General features: G+C 38.2%; 1 protein-coding gene across 8 annotated transcripts in view; it reads left to right on the top strand.

Annotated features, from left to right (window-relative positions):
* The window catches only part of ST7 (suppression of tumorigenicity 7), a 319529-nt gene that overhangs the window by 38674 nt on the left and 254000 nt on the right, over positions 1 to 26855 (top strand). The window contains exon 1 of one of the 8 annotated variants that reach the window (XM_037064215.1): positions 25057 to 25431. The exons of the other annotated variants lie outside the window; for them this stretch is intronic. Coding sequence (XP_036920110.1) covers positions 25410 to 25431 — 22 coding nt within the window. The 5' untranslated portion in view covers positions 25057 to 25409. Of the gene's footprint in view, positions 1 to 25056; positions 25432 to 26855 lie in introns of those variants that run through there. 8 annotated transcript variants of the gene reach the window in all.

Genomic DNA, 26855 nt, shown 5'->3' with positions numbered 1-26855 from the left:
TTATTTGAAAACATAATGAAGGAGAACTTCCCCAATCTGGCAAAGGAAATAGACTTCCTTTCCTGGTGAAGGAAGCCCAGGAAGCTCAGAGAGTCCCAAAGAAGTTGGACCCAAGGAAGCACACACCAAGGCACATCATAATTACATTACCCAAGATTAAAGATAAAGAAAGAATCTTGGACACAGCAAGAGAAAAGGAGACAGTTAGCTACAAAGGAGTTCCCATAAGGCTGTGAGCTGATTTCTCAAAAGAAACCATATAGGTGAGAAGGGACTGGAAAGAAGTATTCCAAGTCATGAAAGGTGGGGACCTACATCCAAGATTACTCTATCCAGCAAAGCTATGATTTAGAATGGAAGTGCAATAAAGTGCTTCCCAGATAAAGTCAGGTTAAAGGGGTCATGATCACCAAGCCCTTATTATATAAAATGTTAAAGGGACTTATCTAAGAAAAATAAGATAAAAAATATGAACAGTGCCAGCAAACTTATAACTATCACCAATTGAACCTAAAAACCCGCACAAAAACAAATGAAGCAAACATCTAGAACAAGAACAGAATCACAGAAACAGAGATCACATGTAGGGTTATCAGTGGGGATGGGGAGGGGGGAGAATGGGGGAAAAGGTACAGGGAATAAGAAGCCTAAATGGTAGGTACCAAATAGGGGAAGGTTAAGAATAGTATGGGAAATGGAGAAGCCCAAGAACTTATACATATGACCCATGGACATGAACTAAAAGGGAGGAATACTGTTGGGACAGGGGTGTAGGACAGAGGGAAATAAAGGGGGGAGGGAATGGGACAACTGAATTAGCATAGTCAATAAAATATATTTTTAAAAAAGGTGGAACAAGTCTGAATTTGGGAAGAGCAGATGGACATCTATACTTTATTCTCCCAGTGAATGTCTGAAACCATAGGTAGTGCCGACCACTATATATACTATTTTTTTCTGTACACAGCCTATGACAAAATTTATAAATTAGACACATATTCACGATAATGAATAATAAAATAGAACATTTATAACAATATATAATCATGTGAAGTGGTCTCTCTCATTCTCAAAATATCTTATTGTACTGTACTCACACTTCTTATGATGATGTGAGATGACCAACTGCCAGACCTGTTCCTGAATTTGTGGCACCATCTCTTACTTGCACTGAATGGCTTGGTGTCTGTCACTTGTTCAGGGGATCCTTTGCCAAAATCTGTGCATAGAATTGATGCTTTCTGGTGCTACTCATTACAATCAATCAGCAACATTCTGTTAATGTCTTCCAAATTTAATACGTTTTCTATCTTAACTAAGTACTTATTATGCACTGTGGCCCTAACTTTTGCAATTTAGGGCCACAGCAGAAATTTCCAGTTTTTTTTCCTGTTTCATAATTTCATGGAGAGATTTGTTCTTACCAGAGACCTTAACATCATCAGCATACAGTTGTTTTCTTTCTTCACTAAGACAGAGACTTTCACTTTCTCACTTAAAGGAAGCACTTTCTGGCTTCACTTTGATATGTCCAAATTGCCAGCATCACTACTTTTGCACTTTGGGACCATTAGGTAAAATAAGGATAGACGGAATGCAAGCACTGCCACATTGTGTCTGATAACTGCGATGGCTACTAAGTGACTAATGGGCGAGAGTGTATATAGCATGGAGACACTGACGAAGGGATGATCCATGTCCCAGACTAGATGGAGGGAGATTTCTTCATGCTGCTGAGAACAGCACTCAATTTAAAACATGAATTGTTTGTTTGTTTATTTAAATATTTTATTTTTAGAGAGAGGGGAAGGGGGGAGAGAGAGAGAGGGACAGAGACATTTGTATGTGAGGGAAGCATTGATCTGTTGCCTCTTGCATGTTCCCAACCAGGGACCCAGCTGGGAACCCAAGCATGTGCCCTGACTGGGAATTGAAGTGGTGACCCTTCGCTTCACAGGCTGGAACTCAATCCACTGAGCCACATCAGCTGGGGCATATGTGAATTGTTTATTTCTGGAATTTCCCATGTAATATTTTTGGACCCCAGTTGATTGCTGGTATATGAAACTGTGGAAAGTGAAACTGCAGATGAAGGGGGACAGCTCTATCTCTGTGGCCCCAAAGGACTACACAGCTTTGTGAAGGTCATGCCAACCACTTGGCAGGTTTGCTGTTGGTGTTGTTGTTGTTAGTAAAACAAAATTTGGCCCTTAGTGAATAACACCTGGAGAAGAAAGTTTAGGCACCTTGCTGCCTTCCTAGTATTATTTCACTGATCAATATTATCTCCTAGAACAATTTGTTCAGGAGATATAAAACAGCTTATCCATCTGTAGATACTAAGTAACTTATTCTAATATTGAAGTTTCTGGTTTTAATGTTGCTTATATCTGGAATTTTGTTCCAAACCCTGATGTTAAAAAGAGTTTGGAGATGAATGAACTCTGACTTTCTGATACTGCCAGAAAAATTCAACATCTTTGCTGTAAACTACCCAAAAATGGTGGTGAAGTGCCTCATTGTAGCTTAGGAGGCCTTAGAGCAGTGCTATGTAATACAGCTCTCTGTGATAATGGAAGTTTTCTGTACTAAAGTGTCTGTAGACCGTATGTTGCTGGTGTGACTTAGACCTGAATTCGTAATTTAAATTTAGATAGTCCTGTATAACTAGTGGGTACCATGTTGGACAACACGGGCTTAGAGGTAACTTAAGTACTTTTTTATGAGGGAGAAATAAGTGACCACAAAGCAAAGTGAATTTTGGGACTTTTTCATGCATGTTACGAGTTCTTTTAGGGGTTATTCCCATATCCCACATAATCTTCATTTTTAAAAAATATATTTTATTGATTATACTATTAGTTGTCCCAATTTCCCCTCTTCACTCCCCTCTGCCCTGAACACCCTCTCCCACCCACATTTCCCCCATTTAGTTCATGTCCATGGGTCGTACATACAAGTTCTTTGGCTTCTATGTTTCCTACACTATTCTTACCCTCCCCCTGTCTATTTTCTACCTACCATCTGTGCTACTTATTCTCTGTACCTTTTTTCCCCTCTCTCCTCCTCCCACTCCCTTGTTGATAACCCTCCATGTGATCTCCTTTTCTGTAGTTCTGTTCCTGTTCTAGTTGTTTGCTTAGTTTGCTTTTGTTTTTGTTTAAGGTGTGGTTTCAGTTTGCTATTATTTTACTGTTCATATTTTTTATCTTCTTTTTCTTAGATAAGTCCCTTTAACAGTTCATATAATAAAGCCTTGGTGATGATGAATTCCTTTAACTTGACCTTATCTGAGAAGCACTTTATCTGTCCTTCCATTCTAAATGAAAGTTTTTCTGGATAAAGCAATCTTGGCTGTAGGTCTTTGGATTTCATGACTTGGAATACTTCCTTCCAACCCCTTCTTGCCTGTAAGGTCTCTTTTGAGAAATCCGCTGACAGTCTGATGGGTACTCCTTTGTAGGTGACTGTCCCCTCATCTCTTGCTGCTTCTGGGATTCTCTCCTTCATTTTGGTCTTGGCTAATGTAATGATGATGTGCCTTGGTGTGTTCCTTCTTGGGTCCAACTTGTTTGGGACTCTCTGAGCTTCCTGGATTTCCTGGAAGTCTATTTCCTTTGCCAGACTGGGGAAGTTCTCCTTTATTATTTGTTCAAATAAGTGTTCCACTCGTGGCTGTTTCTTTCCCCCTTCTGGTACCCCTATAATCCGGATGTTGGAACGTTTCAAGATGTCCTGGAGGTTCCTAAGCCTCTCCTCATTTTTTTTGAATTCTTGTTTCTTCATTCCTTTCTGGTCAGATGTTTTGTTCTTCCTTCTGGGCCACTCCCTTGATTTGAGTCCCAGTTTCCTTTCCATAGCTATTGGTTTCCTGGACATCTCCCTTCATGTCAATTAGTTTAGCCTTCATATGTTCCTCTAATTTGTGACTATAATCAACCAGTTCTGTGAGCATCCTGATAAACAGTGTCTTGAACTGTGCATCTGAGAGGCTGGCAATTTCTCGGTTGCTTAGAGTTATTGGCTCTGGGACTTTGAGTTCTTCTTGCGCCATCTTTTGGGCTGTTTGTGCCTGTTATGTAGCAGGATCGGAGTCCTAAAGTGTTCACTAGAGCAGGGCAACTAAGTCTGGGTTGTGACGCTGTATGTGGGGGCGGGGTCAAAGAGGAGCAATGGCATCCTGTCTGCTGCCTCCTGCAGCAGCCCCCACAGGTGCCGAAGCTGCCACTGTCACCGGGCCCATGCATTTCGTCCCACTGCATGCTAGTGCGCCACCACAGTGAGCCCTCCACCACTGGGTTTGCCCCCTGGGGCCTGCGTGGTCTGTCTCACTGTACGCGAATGTGTGACAGTGTTCAGTCTGCCCCACACCCTGGATCAGGGCCACTTGCGCGCCTAGGTCTGGGGATCTTTCCTGCCCCACCCTGCTCTGCTGCTGGCTCCGCCCATCTTACTGTCCCCGTGGAAAGATTAGTTGTAGTTGCACTTCTGTATAATTCAATTTTCTGTTTTTTGGTCGTGTCTTTGTTCTCCAAACCTTTGTTGTATTCAAACTTGGTTGTGGGAGAAGGCACAGTGTTTCCACCTATGCCTCCATCTTGGCGGAAGTCCGAATTTCAAGTTCTTTTTTTTTTTTAAATATATTTTATTGATTATACCATTATAGTTGTTCTATTTCCCCCCTTCATTCCCCTCCACCTGCACCCTCCCTCCCCCACCATTCTCCCCCCCTTTAGTTTATAACCACGTGTCTCAAGTTCTTTGGATTCTATATTTCCCCCACTATTCTCGCCCTCCCCCCTATCTATTTTCTACCGACCCTCTATGCTATTTTCTGTGCCTTCTCCCCCCTTCTCCCCCTCCCACCCCCCCCCCATTTCTAACTCTCCATGTGTTCTTCATTTCTATGGTTCCACTCCTGATCTAGCTGTCCTCTTGGTTTGCTTTTGTTTTAGGTGTGGTTGTTAATAACTGTGTGTTTGCTGTCCTTTCACTGTTCATATTTTTCATCTTCTTTTTCTTATATAAGTCCCTTTAGCATTTCATATAATAAGGGCTTGGTGATGATGAACTCCTTGAACTTGACCTTATCTGAGAAGCACTTTATCTGTCCTTCCATTCTAAATGAAAGTTTTGCTGGATAAAGCAATCTTGGCTGTAGGTCTTTGGATTTCATGACTTGGAATACTTCTTTCCAGCCCCTTCTTGCCTGTAAGGTCTCTTTTGAGAAATCCGCTGACAGTCTGATGGGTACTCCTTTGTAGGTGACTGTCCCCTTATCCCTTGATGCTTCTAGGATTCTCTCCTTCATTTTGGTCTTGGCTAATGTAATTATGATGTGCCTTGGTGTGTTCCTTCTTGGGTCCAACTTCTTTGGCACTCTCTGAGCTTCCTGGATTTCCTGGAAGTCTATTTCCTTTGCCAGACTGGGGAAGTTCTCCTTTATTATTTGTTCAAATACGTTTTCCACTCGTGGCTGTTTCTTTCCCCCTTCTGGTACCCCTATAATTCGGATGTTGGAACGTTTAAAGATGTCCTGGAGGTTCCTAAGCCTCTCCTCATTTTTTTGAATTCTCATTTCTTCCTTCCTTTCTGGTGGGATGTTTTGTTCTTCCTTCTGGTCCATTCCATTGATTTGAGTCCCAGTTTCCTTTCCATCACTATTGGTTTCCTGTGCATCTCCCTTCATTTCAATTAGTTTAGCCTTCATAAGTTCCTCTAATTTGTGACTTTGTTCCTCTAATTTGTGACTATAATCTACCAGTTCTGTGAGCATCCTGATAAATAGTGTCCTGAATTGTGCTTCTGAGAGGCTGGCAATTTCTTGGTCGCTTAGAGTTATTGGCTCTGGGACTTTGAGTTCTTCTCGCGCCATCTTTCGGGTTGTTCGTGCCTGTTCCATAGCAGGATCAGAGCCCTAAAGTGTTCACTAGAACAGGGCAACTAAGTCGCTGGGTTGTGACGTTGTATGTGGGGGCGGGGTCAAAGAGGGACAGTGGCTCTCACTGGTATTGCAGGGCAACTAAGTCGCTGGGTTGTGACGCTGTATGTGGGGGCGGGGTCAAAGAGGGACTATGGCGTCCTGTCCGTTGCCTTCCGCCTCAGCCCTCACCAGTGCTGCTGTTGCTGCAGTCACCGGGCCTAGGTGTTTCGTCCCAGTGCACGCGAGTGTGCCACAGCCGTCAGCCCTCGCCCCCTGGGGCCTGCGTGGTCTGTCTCACTGTGCGCGAATATGCGCCCGCGGTCAGCCCCGCACCCCAACTGGTTCCCATCTGCCTGCGCGCCTGGGTCGGGGGCCCTGTCCTGCCCGACCCTGCTCGCTGCTGGCTCCGCCCCTCTTACCATCCCGTTGAACGGTTAGATGTAGTCGGACTTCCGTATAATTCAATTTTCTGTCCTTTGGTTGTGTCTTTGTTTCTCCAAATCTTTGTTGTATTCAAACTTGGTTGTGGGAGAAGGCACAGTGTTTCCACCTATGCCTCCATCTTGGCGGAAGTCCCGAATTTCAAGTTCTGATAAAATTTTTTTTATTTAGCATTTGGTTATGTTTACAAGCTGTTTTAGTTACCGTTAGTTGATATTTGCATCTCTTTCAAATTGCTTAAGTATGTGGAACCTCTGCTTGCCTCCCTAAGGGTTGCAGTGTGTGTGTTGAAATTCCCTCATTGTGAACCATTAAATGTAAAAATCATGCAAATCAGTAATAAAGTAAAATTTATTCCTTTTCACACTACAATGCCAGATGAATTTACTGAATTAGTTTTGTGCCTCTCCCTCTCTCCCTATTTGCTTCCCCCTTTTCTGAATGAATTCTGAATGAATTTTCTGTAGGTCATAATTGCTACTTACTCAATTCATGTCACTTGGAGGGTGTCTTTGCAGGGTGACTGCAGTCTCTGTTTTAGAGGTCTCTCTTCCACTTTCAGTTGTTTCTACAAATGTGAGGTCAGGGTCTTTCAAAAATGATGCTATCTTTTGTTTACTTTTTAAAATGAGAAAACCGACTTTTGTGGTATCCCACTATAAGTCCTACTTAGGTTTTCAGTTTCTGTACAATTATATGGATGAATATTGTATAGGTAATATATATATGTGTGTATATATATATATATTTAAATATTTTATTTATTTATTTTTAGACAGAGGAAAAGGGAAGGAGAAAGAGTGGGAGAGAAACATCAATGTGTGGTTGCCTCTCATGTGTCCCCTGCTGAGGATCTGGCCTGCAACCCAGGCATGTCTCCTGACTGGGAATTGAATTGGTGATCCTTTGCTTCACAAGCTCATGCTCAATCTCCTGAGCTACACCAGACAGGGCTGGGTAATATATTTTTTGAGAGAATAAGCTGATCTAGATGGAAAACGATTGCCTTTTGGATATAAAGGAGTAAAATTGGTATATTAAGGAGGAAAATACCCAATGTCCTAAAAACGATTTCTTGGGCAATGATAATCACAGATGTAGGGGGATAGTTAAAGGGTTCTTTGGCCTTCTTTTTGTATTATGAACATGGTTCAGAATTTTACCATTTCATCTTGTTGTTCATATCTGGGGAGAAAGGATGAAATATTCAGCTCTTAATTAAAGAGTGTAACATTCAAAAAATGTATGTTGAAAAGAAATTAATAGCCTATAGATAGGCATTTAAAGAATTTTAAAGAAGCCCTTGATTGACTGTTTTTATGCCTTTTAACATAGAGTCCATCATTTTATGGCAAAGATGGAGAAAATGATTATGATATGTAATATATGAAATTTCTTTCATAGTATTTCTGTTTCTGTAACACATACTAAAGTAATGTTAGTTTTTCTCTTTCTTTTTCTTTGAAAACATTTTCTATTGTCGAAAATGGAAAGCAATCATTTTTAGGATAATATATGCTTTCTGCAAATATATTTACATTATAATACTGAAATGGACTATCAAAAAAGAATGCCTAAGTCTGAAGGCACTGAATCCAAATTCAAAGGCTTTATGCCTGCCACAAACTTTATCAACCTAATTCTTTGAGTAGATTTAGGGGACTTGTGCAGCCAAGTTCTTGTTATCTGCTAAAGGAGAAAAATGATGAAGCTATCATTGAACTATCCCTCAAATGACCCTAATAGCCACCTTTAAGAAATCTGTCTCCAAATTAACATTGATTCTAGATGATTATCTATTATTATTGAAATAAAACATTTCCTTTCATACTTATTTTATATTTTACATTTAGTGTACTTATACTTTATATGTAGTGTTAAAGAATGTCTTTGAATCTTTATTTTTTTATCTTATAATGCTTTAGAGATAAGTGCTTTCGTATAACTTAAAATGGTACCTAATTTTAAAAATGGGTATGTTATAGTAAACTATTAAAAAGATGACATGTCACCCTAACTGGTGTAGCTCAGTGGATTGAATGTGGGCCTGCGAACCAAAGGATCAAGGTTTGATTCCCAGTCAGGGCACATACCTGGGTTGCAGGCCAGTTCCCAGCAGGGGACACATGAGGACACAACCATACATTGATATTTCCCTCTCTCCTTCCCTTCCCCTCTAAAGATAGATAAATAAAATCTTTTAAAAAATGATATGTCTTTCATGGACTATTTTGGGTAGGAGAAAACATTTATGATATTGTATATTTTTATAAAGACTTGGTTGAAGTACAATTAGGAGTATTTTAGGTAAAGAGCATATGGAAGCCTAACATTTTTATCTTTTAATTTCCAGAGATATTTTGAAACATGGTTATATTTAAGTGTATTGCTACTCTATAGTGCTTGGAAATTTTACTAGTCTCTGTATTTTGTTCATTGTTGTAAGATCTGTCTTCAAGGTAGGTTTTTTTTTTTTTTTTTAAGAGAGACACACGTACATTTCCAGAATCTTTTGCATTCTTGATTCAATGCCAAGACATCAGTCTGTTGAATGTAATTTTACCTATGATTTATTATGAGAACAAATTTTTTAATGTTAGTAATTCATATTGTATAAAAACTAAAATCTAATATTTTTAAGTGTTGTATAGAGCAGGAAAATATAAAAACTGATGATCCTAAGTCTAGCCCTGTTTCAATTTGCTTCACCTTCAGTTATTTTTTCTGATTATGAGTCACAAGTGGTCCTTATTTTTCTTCAGACTTTACATTGATTATTTACACAGCCATTAATATAAAGACATTTCCAGTTTTCATGAGTAATTATGGGTGTCAGGTTCTTATGAAATGCTAGAGGACATTACAGATAGACCGCTGAGATTCAGTTTCTTGTTTGCATGTCATACTTCCTGCCTAGGAGCTAATGGACTGTGGAAACAGTGATGAACTTGAAGCGTTGTTTTAAGATCCAGTGTGCTGAATTTCCAGACATCAATTTAAAAATAAATTATGCTTATGAAAAGTATGTAGGGCATGTTTCTGCTAAAAGAAAAAATTCTGGGAAAAAATTGAATTGAATTGAGAGAGTTGGAGTACCATATAAAGAATGACTCATTCAAAGGACAGATATTTGTTATTTTTTATCTTTAATTAGACATTTAACGTATTCAAAAGCTAATGCATTTTGTTTGTTAAACTTAAAAGTTACATAGATCATAAATAGAAATGTTTCAGAGATGTTTTATTACTTAAAAGAAAGCAAAAATCAATATTAGTAGTTTACTTAATAAGTAATACCATTTATAAGGTGCTTTCACCCAAATCTCATGTGCACTTCACAGCAAAAACTATACCCATATTTCATGTTTGTGAAAACTGAGGTATGGTGTTGACTAAAGCAGGATCCCAAAGTGGATCTTGCTCTAATTCTGGTAATTTTCCCACTTCACACCTCTTTTATTGCTGATTTATAGGAGAGTCAGTGTGCCTTTTTAAAAGACAATGTCCATATTTTATTAGAATAATAGAGCTTTAAAGAGAGAAAAGTTGTTACAAGTCTGTTGCCCTCTTCTTTTAAAGTTCCAGCAATGAACTCTTTCCTTTCCTAGTTACTGCTCTTGTGTTCTAGGCACGCTGCCACCAGCAGGTAGCAGTGTAGTGTAATTATTCTTAATGCTCTGTACATTTTCCGGGGTTCAAGAGTTGCTTTTTACTTGTTTGTTCATTTATTCATTCAATAATCATTGCTAGACATTAGAATTAACAATGAAGTTTTAATTCTTTATTTGTATTTTATAATACATTTGTATTTCAAAGAAAAATTTAAATAAACTTTGCATAATGTCATTTATAATGAATATTTCTTTATATATTTAAGAATAGAAACATACTTCATTTTTACCAATGCTTCATCCTTCTTTTAGCTATTCTGGCCCTAATAATATGTATAGCTCCAGATTATAGTGTTTAATTTTATGCATTTTAAGACTTATTGGACCCTTAGTTGCTAGATATCACAGCTTTCAGGGTTTTAGGTTTACTTCACACATAAAATGAAGATGCCATTTTTCCTGGGTTGAACATTTTTCATAGTGAGCTTGTTCTGCTTTTGCAATAGTGACAAAACAAAGTAGAAAGTGAAGATTATCAGTAATTCTACTACCAGAGATATACACTGTATGCTTTTAAAAAGTGTGTTAAAATTTATTTTTTTAATGTATTTAAATTTTTAAAAATTATGGTAAATATATACATAACATAAAATTTACCATCTTAACTAGTTTTTAATTATACATTTCAGTAGTGTTTGGTCCCATTGTTGTGCAACCAATCTTCAGAACTATTTTCCTCTTGCTAAAGTGCTATACCCATTAAACAATAGTTCCCCTTTCCCCTCCTATCATCTTCTGGGAAATATCATTCTATTTTCTTTATGAATTTGGCTACTCTTGGTATCTCATGTAAGTGGAATATTGCATAGTATTTGTCTTTCTGTGACTGGCTTATTTCACTCAGCATAATGTCCTCGAGGTTCATCCATACTGTAACATGTCAGAATTTCCTTCCTGTTTTCCCACTGGATGTTTAAAAAAAAAAAACCCTCCAAGATGCTATAATATTATTTCTGTTGCTTTGTAAGTTATTTTTTTAAGCCCAACAAGGTGTCTTCCCAAAGACATCAATATTTATACATCCATTGCTACTAGGAATAGCATTCCTGTTCCACAGATGGAGAAAATAAGGCTTGGAGGTGAATAACTTTAAGTTTGTTAGTTGCAATGGCAGGGACTAAATCTGGGTCTGCTTGATTCTAGAGTCAAACTGTAGTGTCGTTTCTGTAGGCCAACAATATGATTATTGTGGAAAAATGAAGCAATTTTGAAGACAGATTTTTCTGGTAGCCAGAAGACTTGATGGTATGCTTTTGTTATGAGAAATTCCACAGCTTGAGTATTATGGTTTCAGCAGGCACAGATGTCTGTCTCTGGAAATATCTTTCAAATGTTATATTGCTTTATATTTTTCTCTTGTATTACTCATATTTGTGCTAAGACTAGATTACTGCTAAGAGGGCAGCAGTTGTCTTGATTAGAAATATATTTTTAATGATCTTTCAAAAAGCCAGAGATAAAAGAGCAGAGAGGAAATTACTTGCCTCTTATCTGAAGGATACTGAAAAGTGAAAAATGCTGAAACTCTCAGTGGTTTAGGTTAGATATCATGATTAATGTAACTCATTACAAGCATTTTAGAGGTAGAAAAGACCACAGAAAAAATCTAAACCTACTTCTTAATTTCATAAATGAGGTACTGTTGTGAAATGGCTAACCAAGTAGTTAGGATGTACAGTTAGGATGAAAATCTTGAGTTTTTTATTTCTCAAGAATTTTTTTTTAGCTATTGATGAACAAGGCTGTATTTGCTCTTACCAAACTAGATGTTACTTGCATTTTATACTGTGAGTGTACTTTGAATAATATTTCCTGGCTAATGGCACAGTTAAGGACATTTAGAAATCTTTTTTAGCCCTGGCTGGTATAGCCAGGGATTGAGTGTGGGCCTGTGAACCAAAGGGTTGTCCATTTGATTCCCAGTCAGGCAACTTGCCTGGATTCTGGGCCAGGGCCCCAGTAGGGGGTGTGCAAGTGGCAACCACACATTGATGTTTCTCTCCCTTTCTTTCTCCTTTCCTTTCCCAGCTCTCTAAAAGTAAACAAATAAAATAAAATAAATCCTTTTTAAAATTATTTATTTATTTATATTGTTATTCTATTACAGTTGTCCCAATTTTCCTCCTGTGCTGTGCTCTGCCCAGCCCACCCTCCACTCCCATAGTCAATCCCCACACCATTCATTGTCCATGTCCATGGGTCATTCATATATGTTTTTTGATAGAGATCTTAATGAATGATTTTCATTTTCATAGAATCTTTGCGGACTAGAGATATACATATGTGTGTTGGAAATGTTTTTGTTACCCTGAAAATAACTGATTTTCTGACAAGTCAATTCAGCATTTACCACTAATTCTAATTGATAGGGGATGAACATTGTAGTCGAGACCAAGTGTTGCTCATTGCATCACAAGAAGTGAAGGGAATTCGGATGACAGTTTTCTTGATCTGATCCATCAGGCAGTTGTTGGTGGAAACCTTTGTGAGTCTTGTTAATGGCAGAGTCCTAATTGAAGATCAGAGGTCTTTCAGAGAAAGGTCGAATCAACCAGAGTGAAGGTTATATATAGAACAGGGATTGGCACAGTATAGTCCAAAAGCCACCTGTTTTTTTTTTATAGCTTGCAAGCTAATGTTTTTTTGAAAAATATTTTCAAATGGTTGAAAAAAATTCAAAAGAATAATATCTCATGATACATGAAATAATAAGAAATCTAATTTCATAGTCTGTGAATAGAGTTTTATTGGACTGTAGCCATACTTATTTGTTTGTGTGTTGTTTACATGCTTTGACACTAAATTGCAGAGTTGAGTATTTGTAACAGACTGGATGGGACCACAAAATCTAAAATATTTACTGTTTGGTCCTTTATAGAAAGAGCATGCCAACATTCAATATAAAACATCAAGAATGATTTATGTTTTGAAGTGCCATGTAAATTTGTGACAGTCTTTGCTTACTAAAACCTAGGTGAATCCTACCATATTTCTTGAATTTCTCCACTGTTTTTTGCCTCTGGGAAAACCCACAATAATCCATTCATGACTATTTTCCTTGACTTCCTTTGCTATCTTCCAGTGGTTCCTTTTGCCAGCTAGGTGAACAGACCAAAACCCCGTGGGAAGGTATGTGGTTTGCTTAAAGAAACATCTACAGAGGGATTTTTGTCTGGCTTGGGTACCTCTCTATTTGTTGTGGAGGACCTGGATTTTTATTGTGATATTTCCACTAAAGCTTTAATTCAAATGTATATAAAATGACTCTCACTTTCAAAGTGTAAAATAAAATACAGGGTGTGGCACAAATAATGTCCCTTTTTGTTACAAATTTTTTATTACAGAATCATAAGCATGTAATTCTGTAACATAACAATATCACACTCAAGCACACCATATAACATTTTAGGTGAAATGTTCGAATTAAAACAGGCCTTACTTCTACCAGACCCTGTATTTATTGTTGGATCTGTATTTGTGGTGGAAAAATATCTTAGTCTTTCATGTTTTTTATCAGGCATTTTATAATTTTTGTCATGTTTCTTATGACTCTTAGTTTTACATAAAGCTCATATATGTGTGTGTGTGTGTATGTGTATTTTTTTTTGGTTGGCCTTAACCATTTAAACCAATGTCTCTCTTTTTTTAAATTTAATTCTTGTTCAAGTACAGTTTTCTGTCTTATATTCCCAGCCCTGCCCACCCCCCCAGTGCTCCCCACCTCCCTCCCATCTCCGCCCCCCACCTTAGTTATTGTCCATGTGTCCTTTATACTTGTTCATGTGAGTCCATCGCCTTTTCCCCTATGAACCAATGTCTCTTTTTAGAGTCATCTTCTGATGGAGTTCAAAAATAAAAGAATCAGTAGTTGGGAGACTATACTCCACCTCTTATAGAAGCTATTATCCCTTTCTTTCCAGCTATGGTTACTTGATATGAGTTTTCTTAGTTCCCATGTAAGAAAAGGGTGGCCCTGCTATTTTCTAAGAAGTCTGAGTTTTGTTGCCACTGGAGAGCTTTGAATTTTGCCATGATTGCCATCATTCTTTTAAAACATAGCAAATAGGTGTTGTTTATCCAGAAGGAACCCTTATCTGAAAGTTTGGATTTTGGTCAAGTACATCTTCGATGAGGTTTCATGACTTTGGTTATAATTGTGCTTTTGTGCTTGCCGAAGATGATTCTTAACTTTGCCATAGAGAATGTATAGTACTGGTCTGGGTGATGGTGTTGAGTTGAGCAGTTGAGTTCCCTTCTTATTTCATAGAACTGCTTTGTTACCTGGTTGGTGCTTGATTTTTCTCTGTCTTAGCTACTTAAAAATTTTGAGGTGTGTAGGGTATAGCTCACTTATGGGAAGAGTTGGGCTCACTCTGTTCAAATCTTTTTTTAAAGAACCTTTTTTGCAGTACAGTATTCTCATATTTTTAAAAAGATTTTATTTATTTATTTTTAGAGAAAGGGGGAGGGAGGGAGAAAAAGAGGGAGAGAAGCATCAATGTGTGGTTGCCTGTTGTGCAACCCCAACTGGGGTGGTTGCAGGCAGGCATTCAATCCACTGACCCACATCAGCTAGGGCTGAGTCTCTCATATTTTGAGGTAGTCTTGGGGCATCATAGGTAAAGCTAATCAAGGATGACAGAACATGAAAAGGAAATGCTGAGGCAGATGCCGCCTGAGGTGGGTGATAAGAAGCTTGGGAGAGCAGCAACATCTTAGATAAAGTTTCTTACCTAGAGTAAGGGGAAGTTGCGATTTGACTTAACTTGGACTTATTTGTGAGGAGGGTAGGAATAGAGATTGGAGGGAAAAGTCATATTCTGAAATTTGGAAAAACAGGGTGAGTGGTTATAATCCGATCCTAATGTTTTAATGTGCAATAAAATGAGTATAGGTCATGAATATGATACAAGATATGGTAAAATTACGGTTTTAAGGTTTAAGAGAGAGAGTGAAGTGGAGACATGCTTATATGCCTTCTCTCGGAGGGGGCCAGGCTATGGACTCAAAGAGCAAGAGCTACTCCAAGTAGGAAAGCCATGAAAGGGAGAGAGGAGAGCGGGGGAGAGCTTCGTTTCCGCCCCTGAGCTGTCCCTTACAGAAAACTTGGCACTCCATATCCAGGCTGTCTCAGTCATGTCCCATTTTCCTGCAGAAGCTTTACGGCTGGCACACAGGCCTTGTTGTGTCCTAAAGGTGTGACCCACCAGACTATGAAACTTCCAGTAGGCAGGACCTTCAAAAATTATTTCTATGTGTGTTTCATGTTTGTATATGTTTACTCATTTCTAGGTTAGGGACCTATCTAGAGAGGAACAGTGGGCCTGTGAACAGTCAAGGCTCTCTGGGAGTGTCAGCCATTCAGTATAAGTGCACTGGATTTGGACAATGTACCCTGGCTTCCTGGCTTCCCACACCTGAGGTGGGGTGTTTTCAAAGCTCCAGCAGGATGGAGGAGGGGAAGGCTGGATGAGGAGCAGTTACCTACAGGAGTTTCTTGGGTTTTCTCATTCACCTGCAGTTGGTTTAAAGTTGAATCCTAGATCCTTAGAGTTAGATGAGATTTTAGGGATCATCTAGTCCAATCTCCTTATTTTACCAGTGAGGGAATGGGTACCTACAGAGGTTCCAGGACTTATCTCAGACCAGAGAGGTAATGAGTGGCAGTGCTGGGGCTAAGTCCCTGGTCTTTTGATTCAGTAACTATGCTGCTTCTAGCCTGGGCCTTGAAGGGTTAAACTGTAGCAGAAATCTGGGATGCGGTTTCTGGGGTGCAGTGTGGGCTGCTGCGGAGTTAGTCAGTTGCAGTTAGGGCAGTGGTCTCTGGGCCGTACGCTACGACAAGTGACCCCAGAAAACTCTGACTCTGGTGACTTGCTACTATGTGGTGGGGAGCACAGTGATGTGGTTGTTGCTGTGGGCAGGGGTATCCAGGCATATATATGATCAAGTTTCCTTTGCTGAGGGTGAGGTGGGGATATAGGAGATTCTTGGGGAGGAAGGTAGATTAGTTGAAGGCTTTCCTAGTCAGGGAGCTTTGAAGTTAGAGGAAACTGTTCAAACTCCTTTTTATAAAAGAAGATTTTATTTATTTTTAGAGAGAGGGAAAGGGAGGGAAGAGGGGAAGAGAAACATTGATCAGTTGCCTCTTGTATGCACCCACCCCAGGCAGGGACTGAACCCACAACCCAGGCATGTGCTCTGACCAAGAGTTGAACCAGTGACCTTTTGCTTTGCAGAATGATACCTAACTGAGCCACACCAATCAGGGTGAAACTGCTCAAACTCTTTAGAAGCTAGGCAAGTATATACTATGACATTTGGAGAACTGAAAAGTAGTGAGGGAGGGACTTAGTGGTTGCTGGGAGTAGGGGACAGTGTAGTATAGGTCCTTTTATGGTTACAGCTTTATGCACTTGAGTACTTCTGCTTTATGGGCTAATGCATCCTTCATTGTAAACTATCACAGTGACTTTAAATGTTATCTCTTTCATTCTGTTTTTCTAATTTTTCCATTTATTGAAATTGAACATAGAATGTAAGATAATTTTTATAAACTCTGAACTAGAATATTTGGCAAACTGCAGAATTGGTTTTATTGGAAAGAATGAACCTGTTTTTTTGGAATGATTTTTCTTGTTTTGCTTCCATTTATTTATCACCTACTCTGTAGTGGTTAAGCACCAAGGACTCTGAGCTAGGCTACTTGTGTTGAATCCTGGATTTGGTATGTATAGTGTATGACCTTAGGTAAATTATTTACCCTCCATGCCTCAGTTTTCTCATTTATAAAATGAGGATAATACTTCATAGAGTTGTTGTGTTGGTTAAGTATGCTTATACATGAGTTAGAACAATGTTTGGTACACATTAAATGATGTTTACATATCAGCTGTTACGTTCCAAGCATTCATCTAGGACCTTTGTCACTTAATTTATGAGCAAACTGAGGCTTAAAGAGATCTAAAAACTTGCTTAGGATCATCCATCTAATAAATGGCAAAGGTGCAACTTGAACCTTGCCTGTCTTTCTCAAAGCCTGGCTTTTAACCACTCTCCTGGATTTCTCAGGTGTGTAGATCACTTAACTGTAGATTGTAGGTTTTATAGATACCCATGTACTTATTAATCTATTATACTTTCTAGGTTAATTTTTCATTATGTTCTCATTTTGTTAATAATGCATTTATTTATGCCCTGGCCAGTGTGACTCAGTTGGTTGGAGCATTGAACACCAAAAGGTTAGAGATTTGATTCCCAGTGAGGGTACAGGCCTAGGTGGTGGGTTTGACCCAAGTTGTGGTACATAAGGAAGGCAAACAATTGATGTTTTTCTCTCATGGCACTCTCTCTCCCTTCTTCTCTCTCTAAAATCAATAAGCATTATTAAAAATTATTTTTAAGCCCTGGCTGGTGTAGCTCAGTGGATTGAGCACGGGCCTGCGAAACCACACGATTGCAGTTCGATTCCCAGTCAGGGCACATGCCTGGGTTGCAGGCCAGTTCCCAGCAGGGGACACATGAGAGGCAACCATACATTGATATTTCTCTCCCTCTCTCCTTCCCTTCCCCTCTAAAGATAAATAAATAAATAAAATTTAAAAAAACCAAAAAATTATTTTTAAAATGAATTTCCTTAAAATATCTGTAACTTAAGAATTATAAAAATAAATGATAAAATAAAATAATTTAAAAAATAGTGTTACTCAAATAATTAGATAAGAACTTTAAAAATCCATGTTAAGCCCTGGCTGGTGTAGCTCAGTGGATTGAGCACAGGCCTGCGAACCACACGATTGCAGTTCGATTCCCAGTCAGGGCACATGCCTGGGTTGCGAGCCAGTTCCCAAGAGGGGACTCTTGAGAGGCAACCATACGTTGATGTTTCTCTCCTTCTCTCCTTCCCTTCCTCTCTAAAGAAAAATAAATAAACTCTTAAAAAAAATCCATGTTAACAGTACTAAATTGTGGAAGGCATAAAATGTCATTTTATAAGACATCTGATAATGGCTATCAGTGTTTGCACAAACTTGGAAATTAAGACATTATTAGGCATTTTGAACTTACCATTTTAAAACAATCATGGCATTCATGTTTTATTCATTTGCATATTTTAATTACCAGGAAGAAATTACTATGTCAAATTTTTTAAAATATGTATTTTATTGATTATGCCATTACAGTTGTTCTTTTTCCCCCCTGCATACCCCCTCCCCCCTGCATACCCCCTCCCCCCTGCATACCCCCTCCCCCACCATTCCCCCTTTAGTTTATGACCACATGTCTCAAGTTCTTTAGATTTTATATTTTCCCTACTATTCTTGCCCTCCGCCCATCTATTTTCTACCTACCATCTGTGCTACTTATTTTCTGTACCTTCTCCCCCCTTCTCCTCCTCCCACTCCCCTGTTGCTAACCCTCCATGTGTTCTTCATTTCTATGGTTCTGCTCCTGATCTAGCTGTCCTCTTGGTTTGCTTTTGTTTTAGGTGTGGTTGTTAATAACTGTGAGTTTTCCGTCCTTTCACTGTTCGTATTTTTTATCTTCTTTTTCTTAGATAAGTCCCTTTAACATTTCATATAATAAGGGATTGGTGATGATGAACTCCTTGAATTTGATCTTATCTGAGAAGCACTTTCTCTGTCCTTACATTCTAAATGAAAGCTTTGCTGAATAGAGCGATCTTGGCTGTAGGTCTTTGGATTTCATGATTGGAATACTTCTTTCCAGCCCCTTCTTGCCCGTAAGGTCTCTTTTGAGAAATCCGCTGACAGTCTGATGGGTACTCCTTTGTAGGTGACTGTCCCTTATCTCTTGCTGCTTCTAGGATTCTCTCCTTCATTTTGGTCTTGGCTATGTAATTATGATGTGCCTTGGTGTGTTCCTTCTTGGGTCCAACTTGTTTGGGACTCTCTGAGCTTCCTGGATTTCCTGGAAGTCTATTTCCTTTGCCAGACTGGGGAAGTTCTCCTTTGTTATTTGTTCAAATAAGTGTTCCACTCGTGGCTGTTTCTTTCCCCTTCTGGTACCCCTATAATCCGAATGTTGGAACGTTTCAAGATGTCCTGGAGGTTCCTAAGCCTCTCCTCATTTTTTTTGAATTCTTGTTTCTTCATATTTTTCTGTTTGGTCATTTTGTTCTTCCTTGTGGGCCACTCCCTTGATTTGAGTCCCAGTTTCCTTTCCGTCACTATTGGTTTCCTGTGCATTTCCCTTCATTTCAGTTAGTTTAGCCTTCATTTGTTCCTCTAATTTGTGACAAAAATCGACCAGTTCTGTGAGCATCCTGATCAGCAGTATTTTGAACTGTGCATCTGTGAGGTTTGCTATTTCTTTTTCGCTTAGAGTTATCGGCTCTGGGGCTTTGAGTTCTTCTTGAGCCATAATGTTTGGTCTGTTTGCACCTGTTATGTATGAGGAGCGGAGCCCTAGGTGTTCACCAGGGTGGGGTGACCCAGTCACTGGGTTGTGACGCTGTATGTGGGGGCGGGGTCAGAGAGGAGCAATGGCAGTCTCATCTGCCACCTCCCACCGCGGCCCCCACAGGTGCCGAAGCTGCCACTATCACTGGGGCCTGCTTGTTTCATCCCACTGCATGCGAGTGTGCCACCGCAGTGAGCCCTCCACCACTGGGTTTGCCCTCTGGGGCCTGCGTGGTCCATCTCACTGTACTCGAATGTGCGACCGTGGTCAGTCTGCCCCACACCCTGACTGGGTCTGGGCTACTTGCGTGCCCAGGTCTGGGGATCTTTCCTGCCCTACCCTGCTCTGCTGCTGGCTCTGCCCCTCTTACTGTCCTGGTTGAAGGGTTAGTTGTTTTCGGACTTCCGTATAATTCAATTTTCTGTTCTTTGGCTGTGTCTTTGTTCTCCAAACCTTTGTTGTATTCAAACTTGGTTGTGGGAGAAGGCACAGTGTTTCCACCTATGCCTCCATCTTGGCGGAAGTCCTCCTCATTTATTTCAATTTGGGTCATACTCAACAGCCTTAAACTACGAATTATAATCGATCAACATTTCTCCCCTCTGGGCCAGAAGGTTCAGAGTACAAACATCTGAGTTCAGATTATGCCACAAAGAGAATAAAATATACACATAGTCCACAGTAGGGGTGTCAAGCTCATTTTCACTGGAGGCCACATCAGCCTCGCGGTTGTCTTCAAAGAGTCAAAATAATTTTAGGGCTGCATAAATGTAATTACTCCTTAACTGTGAAGGAGTTGAAATTACATTTGGCCCTTTGAAAGCAACCTCAAGGCTGGTGTGGCCCCTGGTGAAAATGAGTTTGATACCCCTGGCTACAGAGAGTCTGTTTCTGTAAAAGTGTGGCTTGATCTTATAGGTGGAATTAATGTCATGTAATGTGATGAAGAATTGGAGAATTTCAGTTTTTATCTTAAATCTTCTGAGTGTTAACATGTCCAGATTATCTGATGGATGACTAGACTCTTTTTAAAACTGCACAACCTTGTCTGAATCTCTAGGTACACTAAAGAGTAGATTGGTACAGGTTTAGGAATAAAGTTAAGGTTAAGCTAACCATGGATGGTGGTTGCTTGGTGAGTGAGGGATTTCCTTAGATAGGGTGGAGCGAATATGGGGTGAGAGGTGAGGTGCTGACAGGAGGTAGAGCAAGAGTCTTTGCACAAAATGTGTACAACTAATTCAAAATTATATTACCCTGAATTTGAACTTTTGGGTAATGGTGACATGGTTTGCTGATGGATTACATTTCAACTAAAGAACAAAGGCTTTTGGAAGATTTTTCACTAGGACAGAGACCCACTTTCCATACCTAGTATAATGACAAAAGCCCAGTGGATGGACCTTTGGGAGGATAACTAATTATGGTATACAAATCAGATATGTGTGAAATCAATAATTTAAAATGCAGCTTTTAGGAGTTTGCTATGTAGTACTTCTGTGGTGAATACTTTTGAAGATAAACCATCTTAAAGTAATTAATTGCCACATAATTTTTTTTATAGTTTGTATTTCCTAATTTAGAGTTCCTTTAAAGCTAGTATACTACTAGTACCCACCTCTCTCTCTCTCTTTTGTGTTTGTATTTTGAATTTATTTCCTCTTAAGATTAGTATACCAGAATTTTTGTTCTAGGGATCGGAAATAAAATATACTTACCTCTTAGAAGGCTTACTATATGTATGGTACTGTGTTGAAGCAGGAGGGAACACACGTTATAGTCATATGCAGAGAAATCATTTTTCTAAGATCATACCTGGGAGCTTTACTATAAGTATGCTTTTAATGATAAATTTGTACTTTTTAAAACAAAGAACAGAATACTTGATTCTTTCACTTTTATGTAGTTTATATACTGTCATTAAAATGCTTCTTTTTTTCTGTTTTTAAGTAATGTTTTATAAATGTGTAGGTAGTATTCTAAAGGACAAACTTTAACATGTTAAATAGACATCAAGAGGAATGTCTATTTAGACTTATATTCCTAAGAAAATAAAACTTTAATATGAACAAAGGGGATGGCTTCAGAGAAAGTCTAGATGTGGCACTTTAAAAATTAGTTGTTATGTCTACTCTAGAGAGAATAATACGTGGCTTAAGTTTTTACCACATTAGTAGTGCATCAATTAAATTAGTTGTGTGGTGTGGAAGGAAGCTACTTTGAATGTTGTCTTCTACAAACATTTACAACCATTTATATACTTGCACATATAGGTATATTTAGTCTCTTAAGCTTTAAGGAAAATAACACGTTTTCAGTTCATGGGAGAGTGAAATATCTTTAGATTAGAAAAGATAATTATTTTTGCTATCAGCACAGCACAACCACATATGACATCATCATACCACTGAAGGGGATATCCTCCCATGGAACACTGATTCTTAATGATTCAAGAATAGATTTATGTTTCAGGTTTTTTTTCTGGAATGTTTTTTCCCTCTTGTGATTTCCATGTTATTCACGTGGTTTCCCCTCAGTTTTTTCAGGTCTCTGTTGAAATGCCGCCTTTTTGAAAGGATAGCATTACCTGACAATTTTCCCTAAAATACCCTCCCATTCAATCACTCTTCATCCTCTGATTGCTCTTACCTTTCTTTATAACACATAGTGGTAATACTACCACTTGACGTATTACATATTTGTCTTTCTCACCCACTAGAATAAAAGCTCCAAAGAGGAGGTAGATGAAGGAGTTTGGTCATGGCTGTGCCCCTACAGTGCACAGAATTGTAAGTTGCCAGGAAATAGTTGTTGAGGGAATTTGTGAATGGGGCTTCATCTAATAGTGACTATTAACATATTTTAAGATTTCACTATTATTTTCCTTTATCAGTACTATTCTAATTTAACAGTAGTTATTTTAACCACTATTTATTTTGAATATTGATATTTTCTTTCATTGCTAATTTTATCCTGAAATTAATAGTACTCTCTTAACCCGTATAAGGGCAACGTTGCAGGCAGGCAGGCAGGCATAATTAGAATTGATAATTTAAAGATCATTTTGCTTTTGGGATGTATTAATGTGATTTTTTGGAGTGTCGTGCAGCATATTATATTAGTTTTATTCATTCCATTTCTTTTTCCTTAGGCAACACATTAAAATTTGTCTTCATTCTGTGAGCTCATGCCAGTTAACTAGAGGAAGGAATCAGAGCAAACTAAATCTGTGGAATCTGTTTTGTCAGCTCTGGATCCCAAAGTGTTTAGAAACACCTCAGGCCTTCAGAGATTATAGAAAACTTAATTGGAGTCAGATGTTGTCATTTGTGTCCAGTTTTGCTAGCAAGTGAGATACATAATGTTTTTAACATAGTTACAGTTTTCTAAAAAACAGACTTCTTGAAAAATATTACAGCCTTTTACTTCTCTTAGAAGTTTGCTGTAAGAAATAAATATAGGTGCTCAGAAAAATGCATTTATATGAGCATATATACACCCTCATGTATGAGCTGAGAAAAGAACTCTACCAATAAGTCAGCGAAAACAATGATCATACTTGGACTGTGGCTTCTGTATGAAAATCTCTCTTACCCAAGGATCATTTTCTTATTCTACTTTTTTTCTTGCCTTTCTGATGTCCACGTCTATCCATTATTTGCGTGACTTATTCCTGTGTAACATTTGATATGCAATTGAAATAGATCTTATGTAAGATAACATTCTGGTTTCAACCCTTTGGAAGGTTGTTGACCTGACTGATTATTTTGGGAGGGATGCATTTTTTTTTAATTCTTACAATTTTTGGTATAGCCCTTTCTGTCATTTTCCTTTCTCTTTTAAGGATTTTTTCCTCCACATTTTAAATTAATTTCTACCTTTCTTTCATTTTAGTTGAATTCTTAAAGTATAATTTTGGTAATTATGTATTCATATCTCAAGAGGCATTATGGGAATGCAGTTAAAAGCATGTATTTTGGAGGCAGATTGTTTAAGTTTGAATCTCAGTTTATCATTTACTACCCTGAGTAGCCTTGGCAAATTGTTTCATCATGTATCAAGTGTGGATAATAATAGTATCTACCTTGTAGGGCTATTATGATGATTAAATAAGTTAATACATGTGAAGTTCCTTGTATAGTATCTGGCACATAGTAAACACTCAGTAAATATTAGTTAATTGTTATTCTTTCTACAACAAAATATTTACTGTTCGTCTTATACATAGCATCATTGTATTTTCTTATTTTCAGTGAGATAAAGGTCAAATTACCTTGAATAACTTATGTTCCACACAATAGAATATTACACAACCATTAAAAGGATGAGATGGATCTACAAATATTGACCAGAGAAGCTATTAATGATATTTTAGGTGGTAATTTTCTGTTCCACATTTATATCAGAATTTAATGTTTAAAAGCTGTATTATATAGAGACATCTTTGTGTAAACATAAGAAAACATTGGAAAAACTGTACACTTTGGATGAACAGATGCAGAGGAAATAAACTCTTAAGCTTCCTATTTTATATGATTTTAAAAGTGTGGAATTATGGGAATGTATATATGCACATACATTTCAATATTTTTTAAAACATTAAAACCAAGTTTATTTGTGTTGGATAGACATTCTAAGAAAGTCTGTATACTTCTAGCTTTAAAAAAAAAAGATTTCTAAGAGTAAAGGTAGTGCATAAATGCTTTTATCTGTGCAGTGAGTCAAGAGACAAAACATAAATACCTCCAGTTATTTCTTTACATGGGTAGGTCAAAAAGAACTATGGTAGTTGGTCATAAATGCCCACTTACAAACAGGTGTACACAGGTGTGTGCGCATAGCCATAAAATGATTGAGTTACTCTGGAAAATAACAGGAATTCTCATTAGAAAAAATGCAGAAATATAAGGTGAAAGGAATAGGATAGGAGAAATACGTGTACATATATTTAGAGCAGTGTTTTCACATTTGATTAATAGTTGCAAAATTACTAATGATGTAATCACTAACATTTGAGTGCTTACTTTGTGTCAAGCAGTGTTCTAAGCACTTACACTGTTATTTGCCTGTTATATTTGTGTGTATTTATATGCCCAAAATATGTGTTCAATAGTATACATATTTGTACATTTTTGTGATTGAGAATACAATCCTTGATCTATCAGTCTACCATCAGCCTAGAGAAAAAAAGAGAATCAATTCTATAGTTATTTTTAAAGGTAGATTATTTTTCTCATTTTTGATATTCTTATTTCTTTGCAGTCCTACTTGCTGCACAAAACCAAGAACACTGCTCCGCATGATATTTTTGTGGTTAGTTGCTATAAAGCCAATATTTAAATTTCACTGAGGTCTCTTTTAGTGCCCGGTATCACAGGCTGAGGATCTTGTCAGGAGGGGGAGATATATATGTGCCTCTTGGATCTTATGCATTTTGTGACAAAGGAATTCCCCTTTGAGTCGCCTGTTCCCTTGAAGGCCCTGGAGCCTCTGGCTCAGCAGCGCGGTTGGTCTGTGCGGTGTCTCTGACGTCATCAGTGTATGCATAAGCCCTGCTATTGTCTTACTGCTACAGCAGGGCTGGGGATTGCAGTATCCTCTGTTGCTGCTGCTGCCAGTCCTGCCTCTGCTGCTACCTAGTCTTGCCACACCACATCCCAGAAGAGCCACGTTGGCCTGCCTTCCCCTATTGAATTTCAAAAGCAGCTCTTTGGTTTTGGTTTGTGGTGCTGTAGGAAACCTTGCTTCTCAGTCACACTGGAGAACACTGAAGCTTGTAAGAGGAGAATCTGGCAGCTGGACACAGCTTGGACTGCATTGTCTGTCTTCAGAACCCCTGCTGTGTAGAGACTCATCTCTTCACTCTTACACATACATTCTCCTCAATTTTTCTTCCTTCTCTTTTTCCCACTTTCTTCAATATTTTTTTAAAGCAGCCTTTGGAGCCAGCCATGTTTGGCACCGAATCTTCATGTAAGTAAATGGATTCCACTTATTTGCTCTTTAGAAATCTGCTTGCTGTCATGATTGCATTGGCTTGGAGTTCATAACACTTTGCCTTAGGTCATTAACAGCCTTTGCATTTTTGCTCTAATTACAAAGGAATTGATCTCAGGGAAAGGACTGGCCCTTAACTGGGTTATTTATACTTAAGGCCAGGGATGTCAATGTGGTCAAAACCAGGCCTTCAGAAGGGAGGGAGGAACACGGGAATCCAGGCAGCCTCCTTAGAATGTGTTAATTGATAGGATCAAGTCTGTCACTGATTTATTGTTATAGCTTCTGTAATGGTCCTTAAGCCTTAAAAAAGATACAGGGAGGATCAGTGATGATAGTGTTTATTAGAAAAGAAAGAAGGGCTTACATTTTTTAAAATCTAAAATGAATAAAAAGGTATCATTATAACCTCTTCTTCTGTATTTTTATAAAAACATAGGTATAGACATTTCATGTGGCTTAAAAAAGAATAAGAAATATGCTTTATTTTTGAAGATGGATTTTTAAATTTGCACAGTAGCTTTAATTTTGATATGCTGGTGAGCATCACAGTTGAGCAGCATCATATCTGTCTTAAAACTTATGCAATGAAATTGTTTTGGTGCAGAAGCAGGCCCTGCACAATGGGCTGGGCTGGACAGCATTAGTAGACAGCTAAAATTGGTTATTTATAAAATAATGACCAGCCCAAGTAATTTGAGGATTATTTAACATTCGATGTAGACTAATATAACTTGTCAATGCAGTTGTACAGGCTCTGCAGAATATTTGGTCATATCTATAAGCAAAGGTGTGTTCTAAAGAGACTCGATCTGCTGGCCTACAACATTAAAAATTGGCAAGACACTGTATCTTTGAGAGGAGTAGGGGTCTAGGGTGGAAATTTAAGAAACACATTTCTTATGAATTTGTGATTTGACATTTTCTTTCTGATCTCAGGTGATCGGTGTGACTATTTGTGCAGTTGATGATTATGCTAGAAGAGAAGTACTTCAAGAGAATTTATAATCCTTTGTTCTTTAGTTTTTTGGTTGCTTTTTAAAGGGGTTAATTATTTTTGTTTCACATGGTAGCTTCCCATTTTTGAAATTACCACATTGTCTAATCAAGGTCAAGATACATTAACAATAAGATGCAGTGTCTCATTTAGCATGTGACAATATTTTTTTCTAATAATTTAAAAATATTTTTTGAATTCACTTAATGGTACATTTGGAATTATTGTTGTAGGGGCTAAAATATATATATGTAATACTTTTGTCCCCACCTTCTAAGTTCTAGCTGGGCTAATAGTCAAATTAATAGAGGCAGGTTAACAGGAGAAAATCAACTTTTAATACATGATTATAGGAAATTTGCAATAAGCATGAAAATTGCAAAGATAGTGAGTTAAAATTGGG

Source organism: Sturnira hondurensis, unplaced genomic scaffold (genome assembly GCF_014824575.4).
Source record: "Sturnira hondurensis isolate 20B ecotype Veracruz unplaced genomic scaffold, ASM1482457v3 Scaffold0014953, whole genome shotgun sequence".
NCBI classification, from domain to species: Eukaryota; Metazoa; Chordata; class Mammalia; order Chiroptera; family Phyllostomidae; genus Sturnira; species Sturnira hondurensis.
Note: the sequence above shows the minus strand (reverse complement) of the source record. Positions and strands in the feature narration are given on the sequence as shown.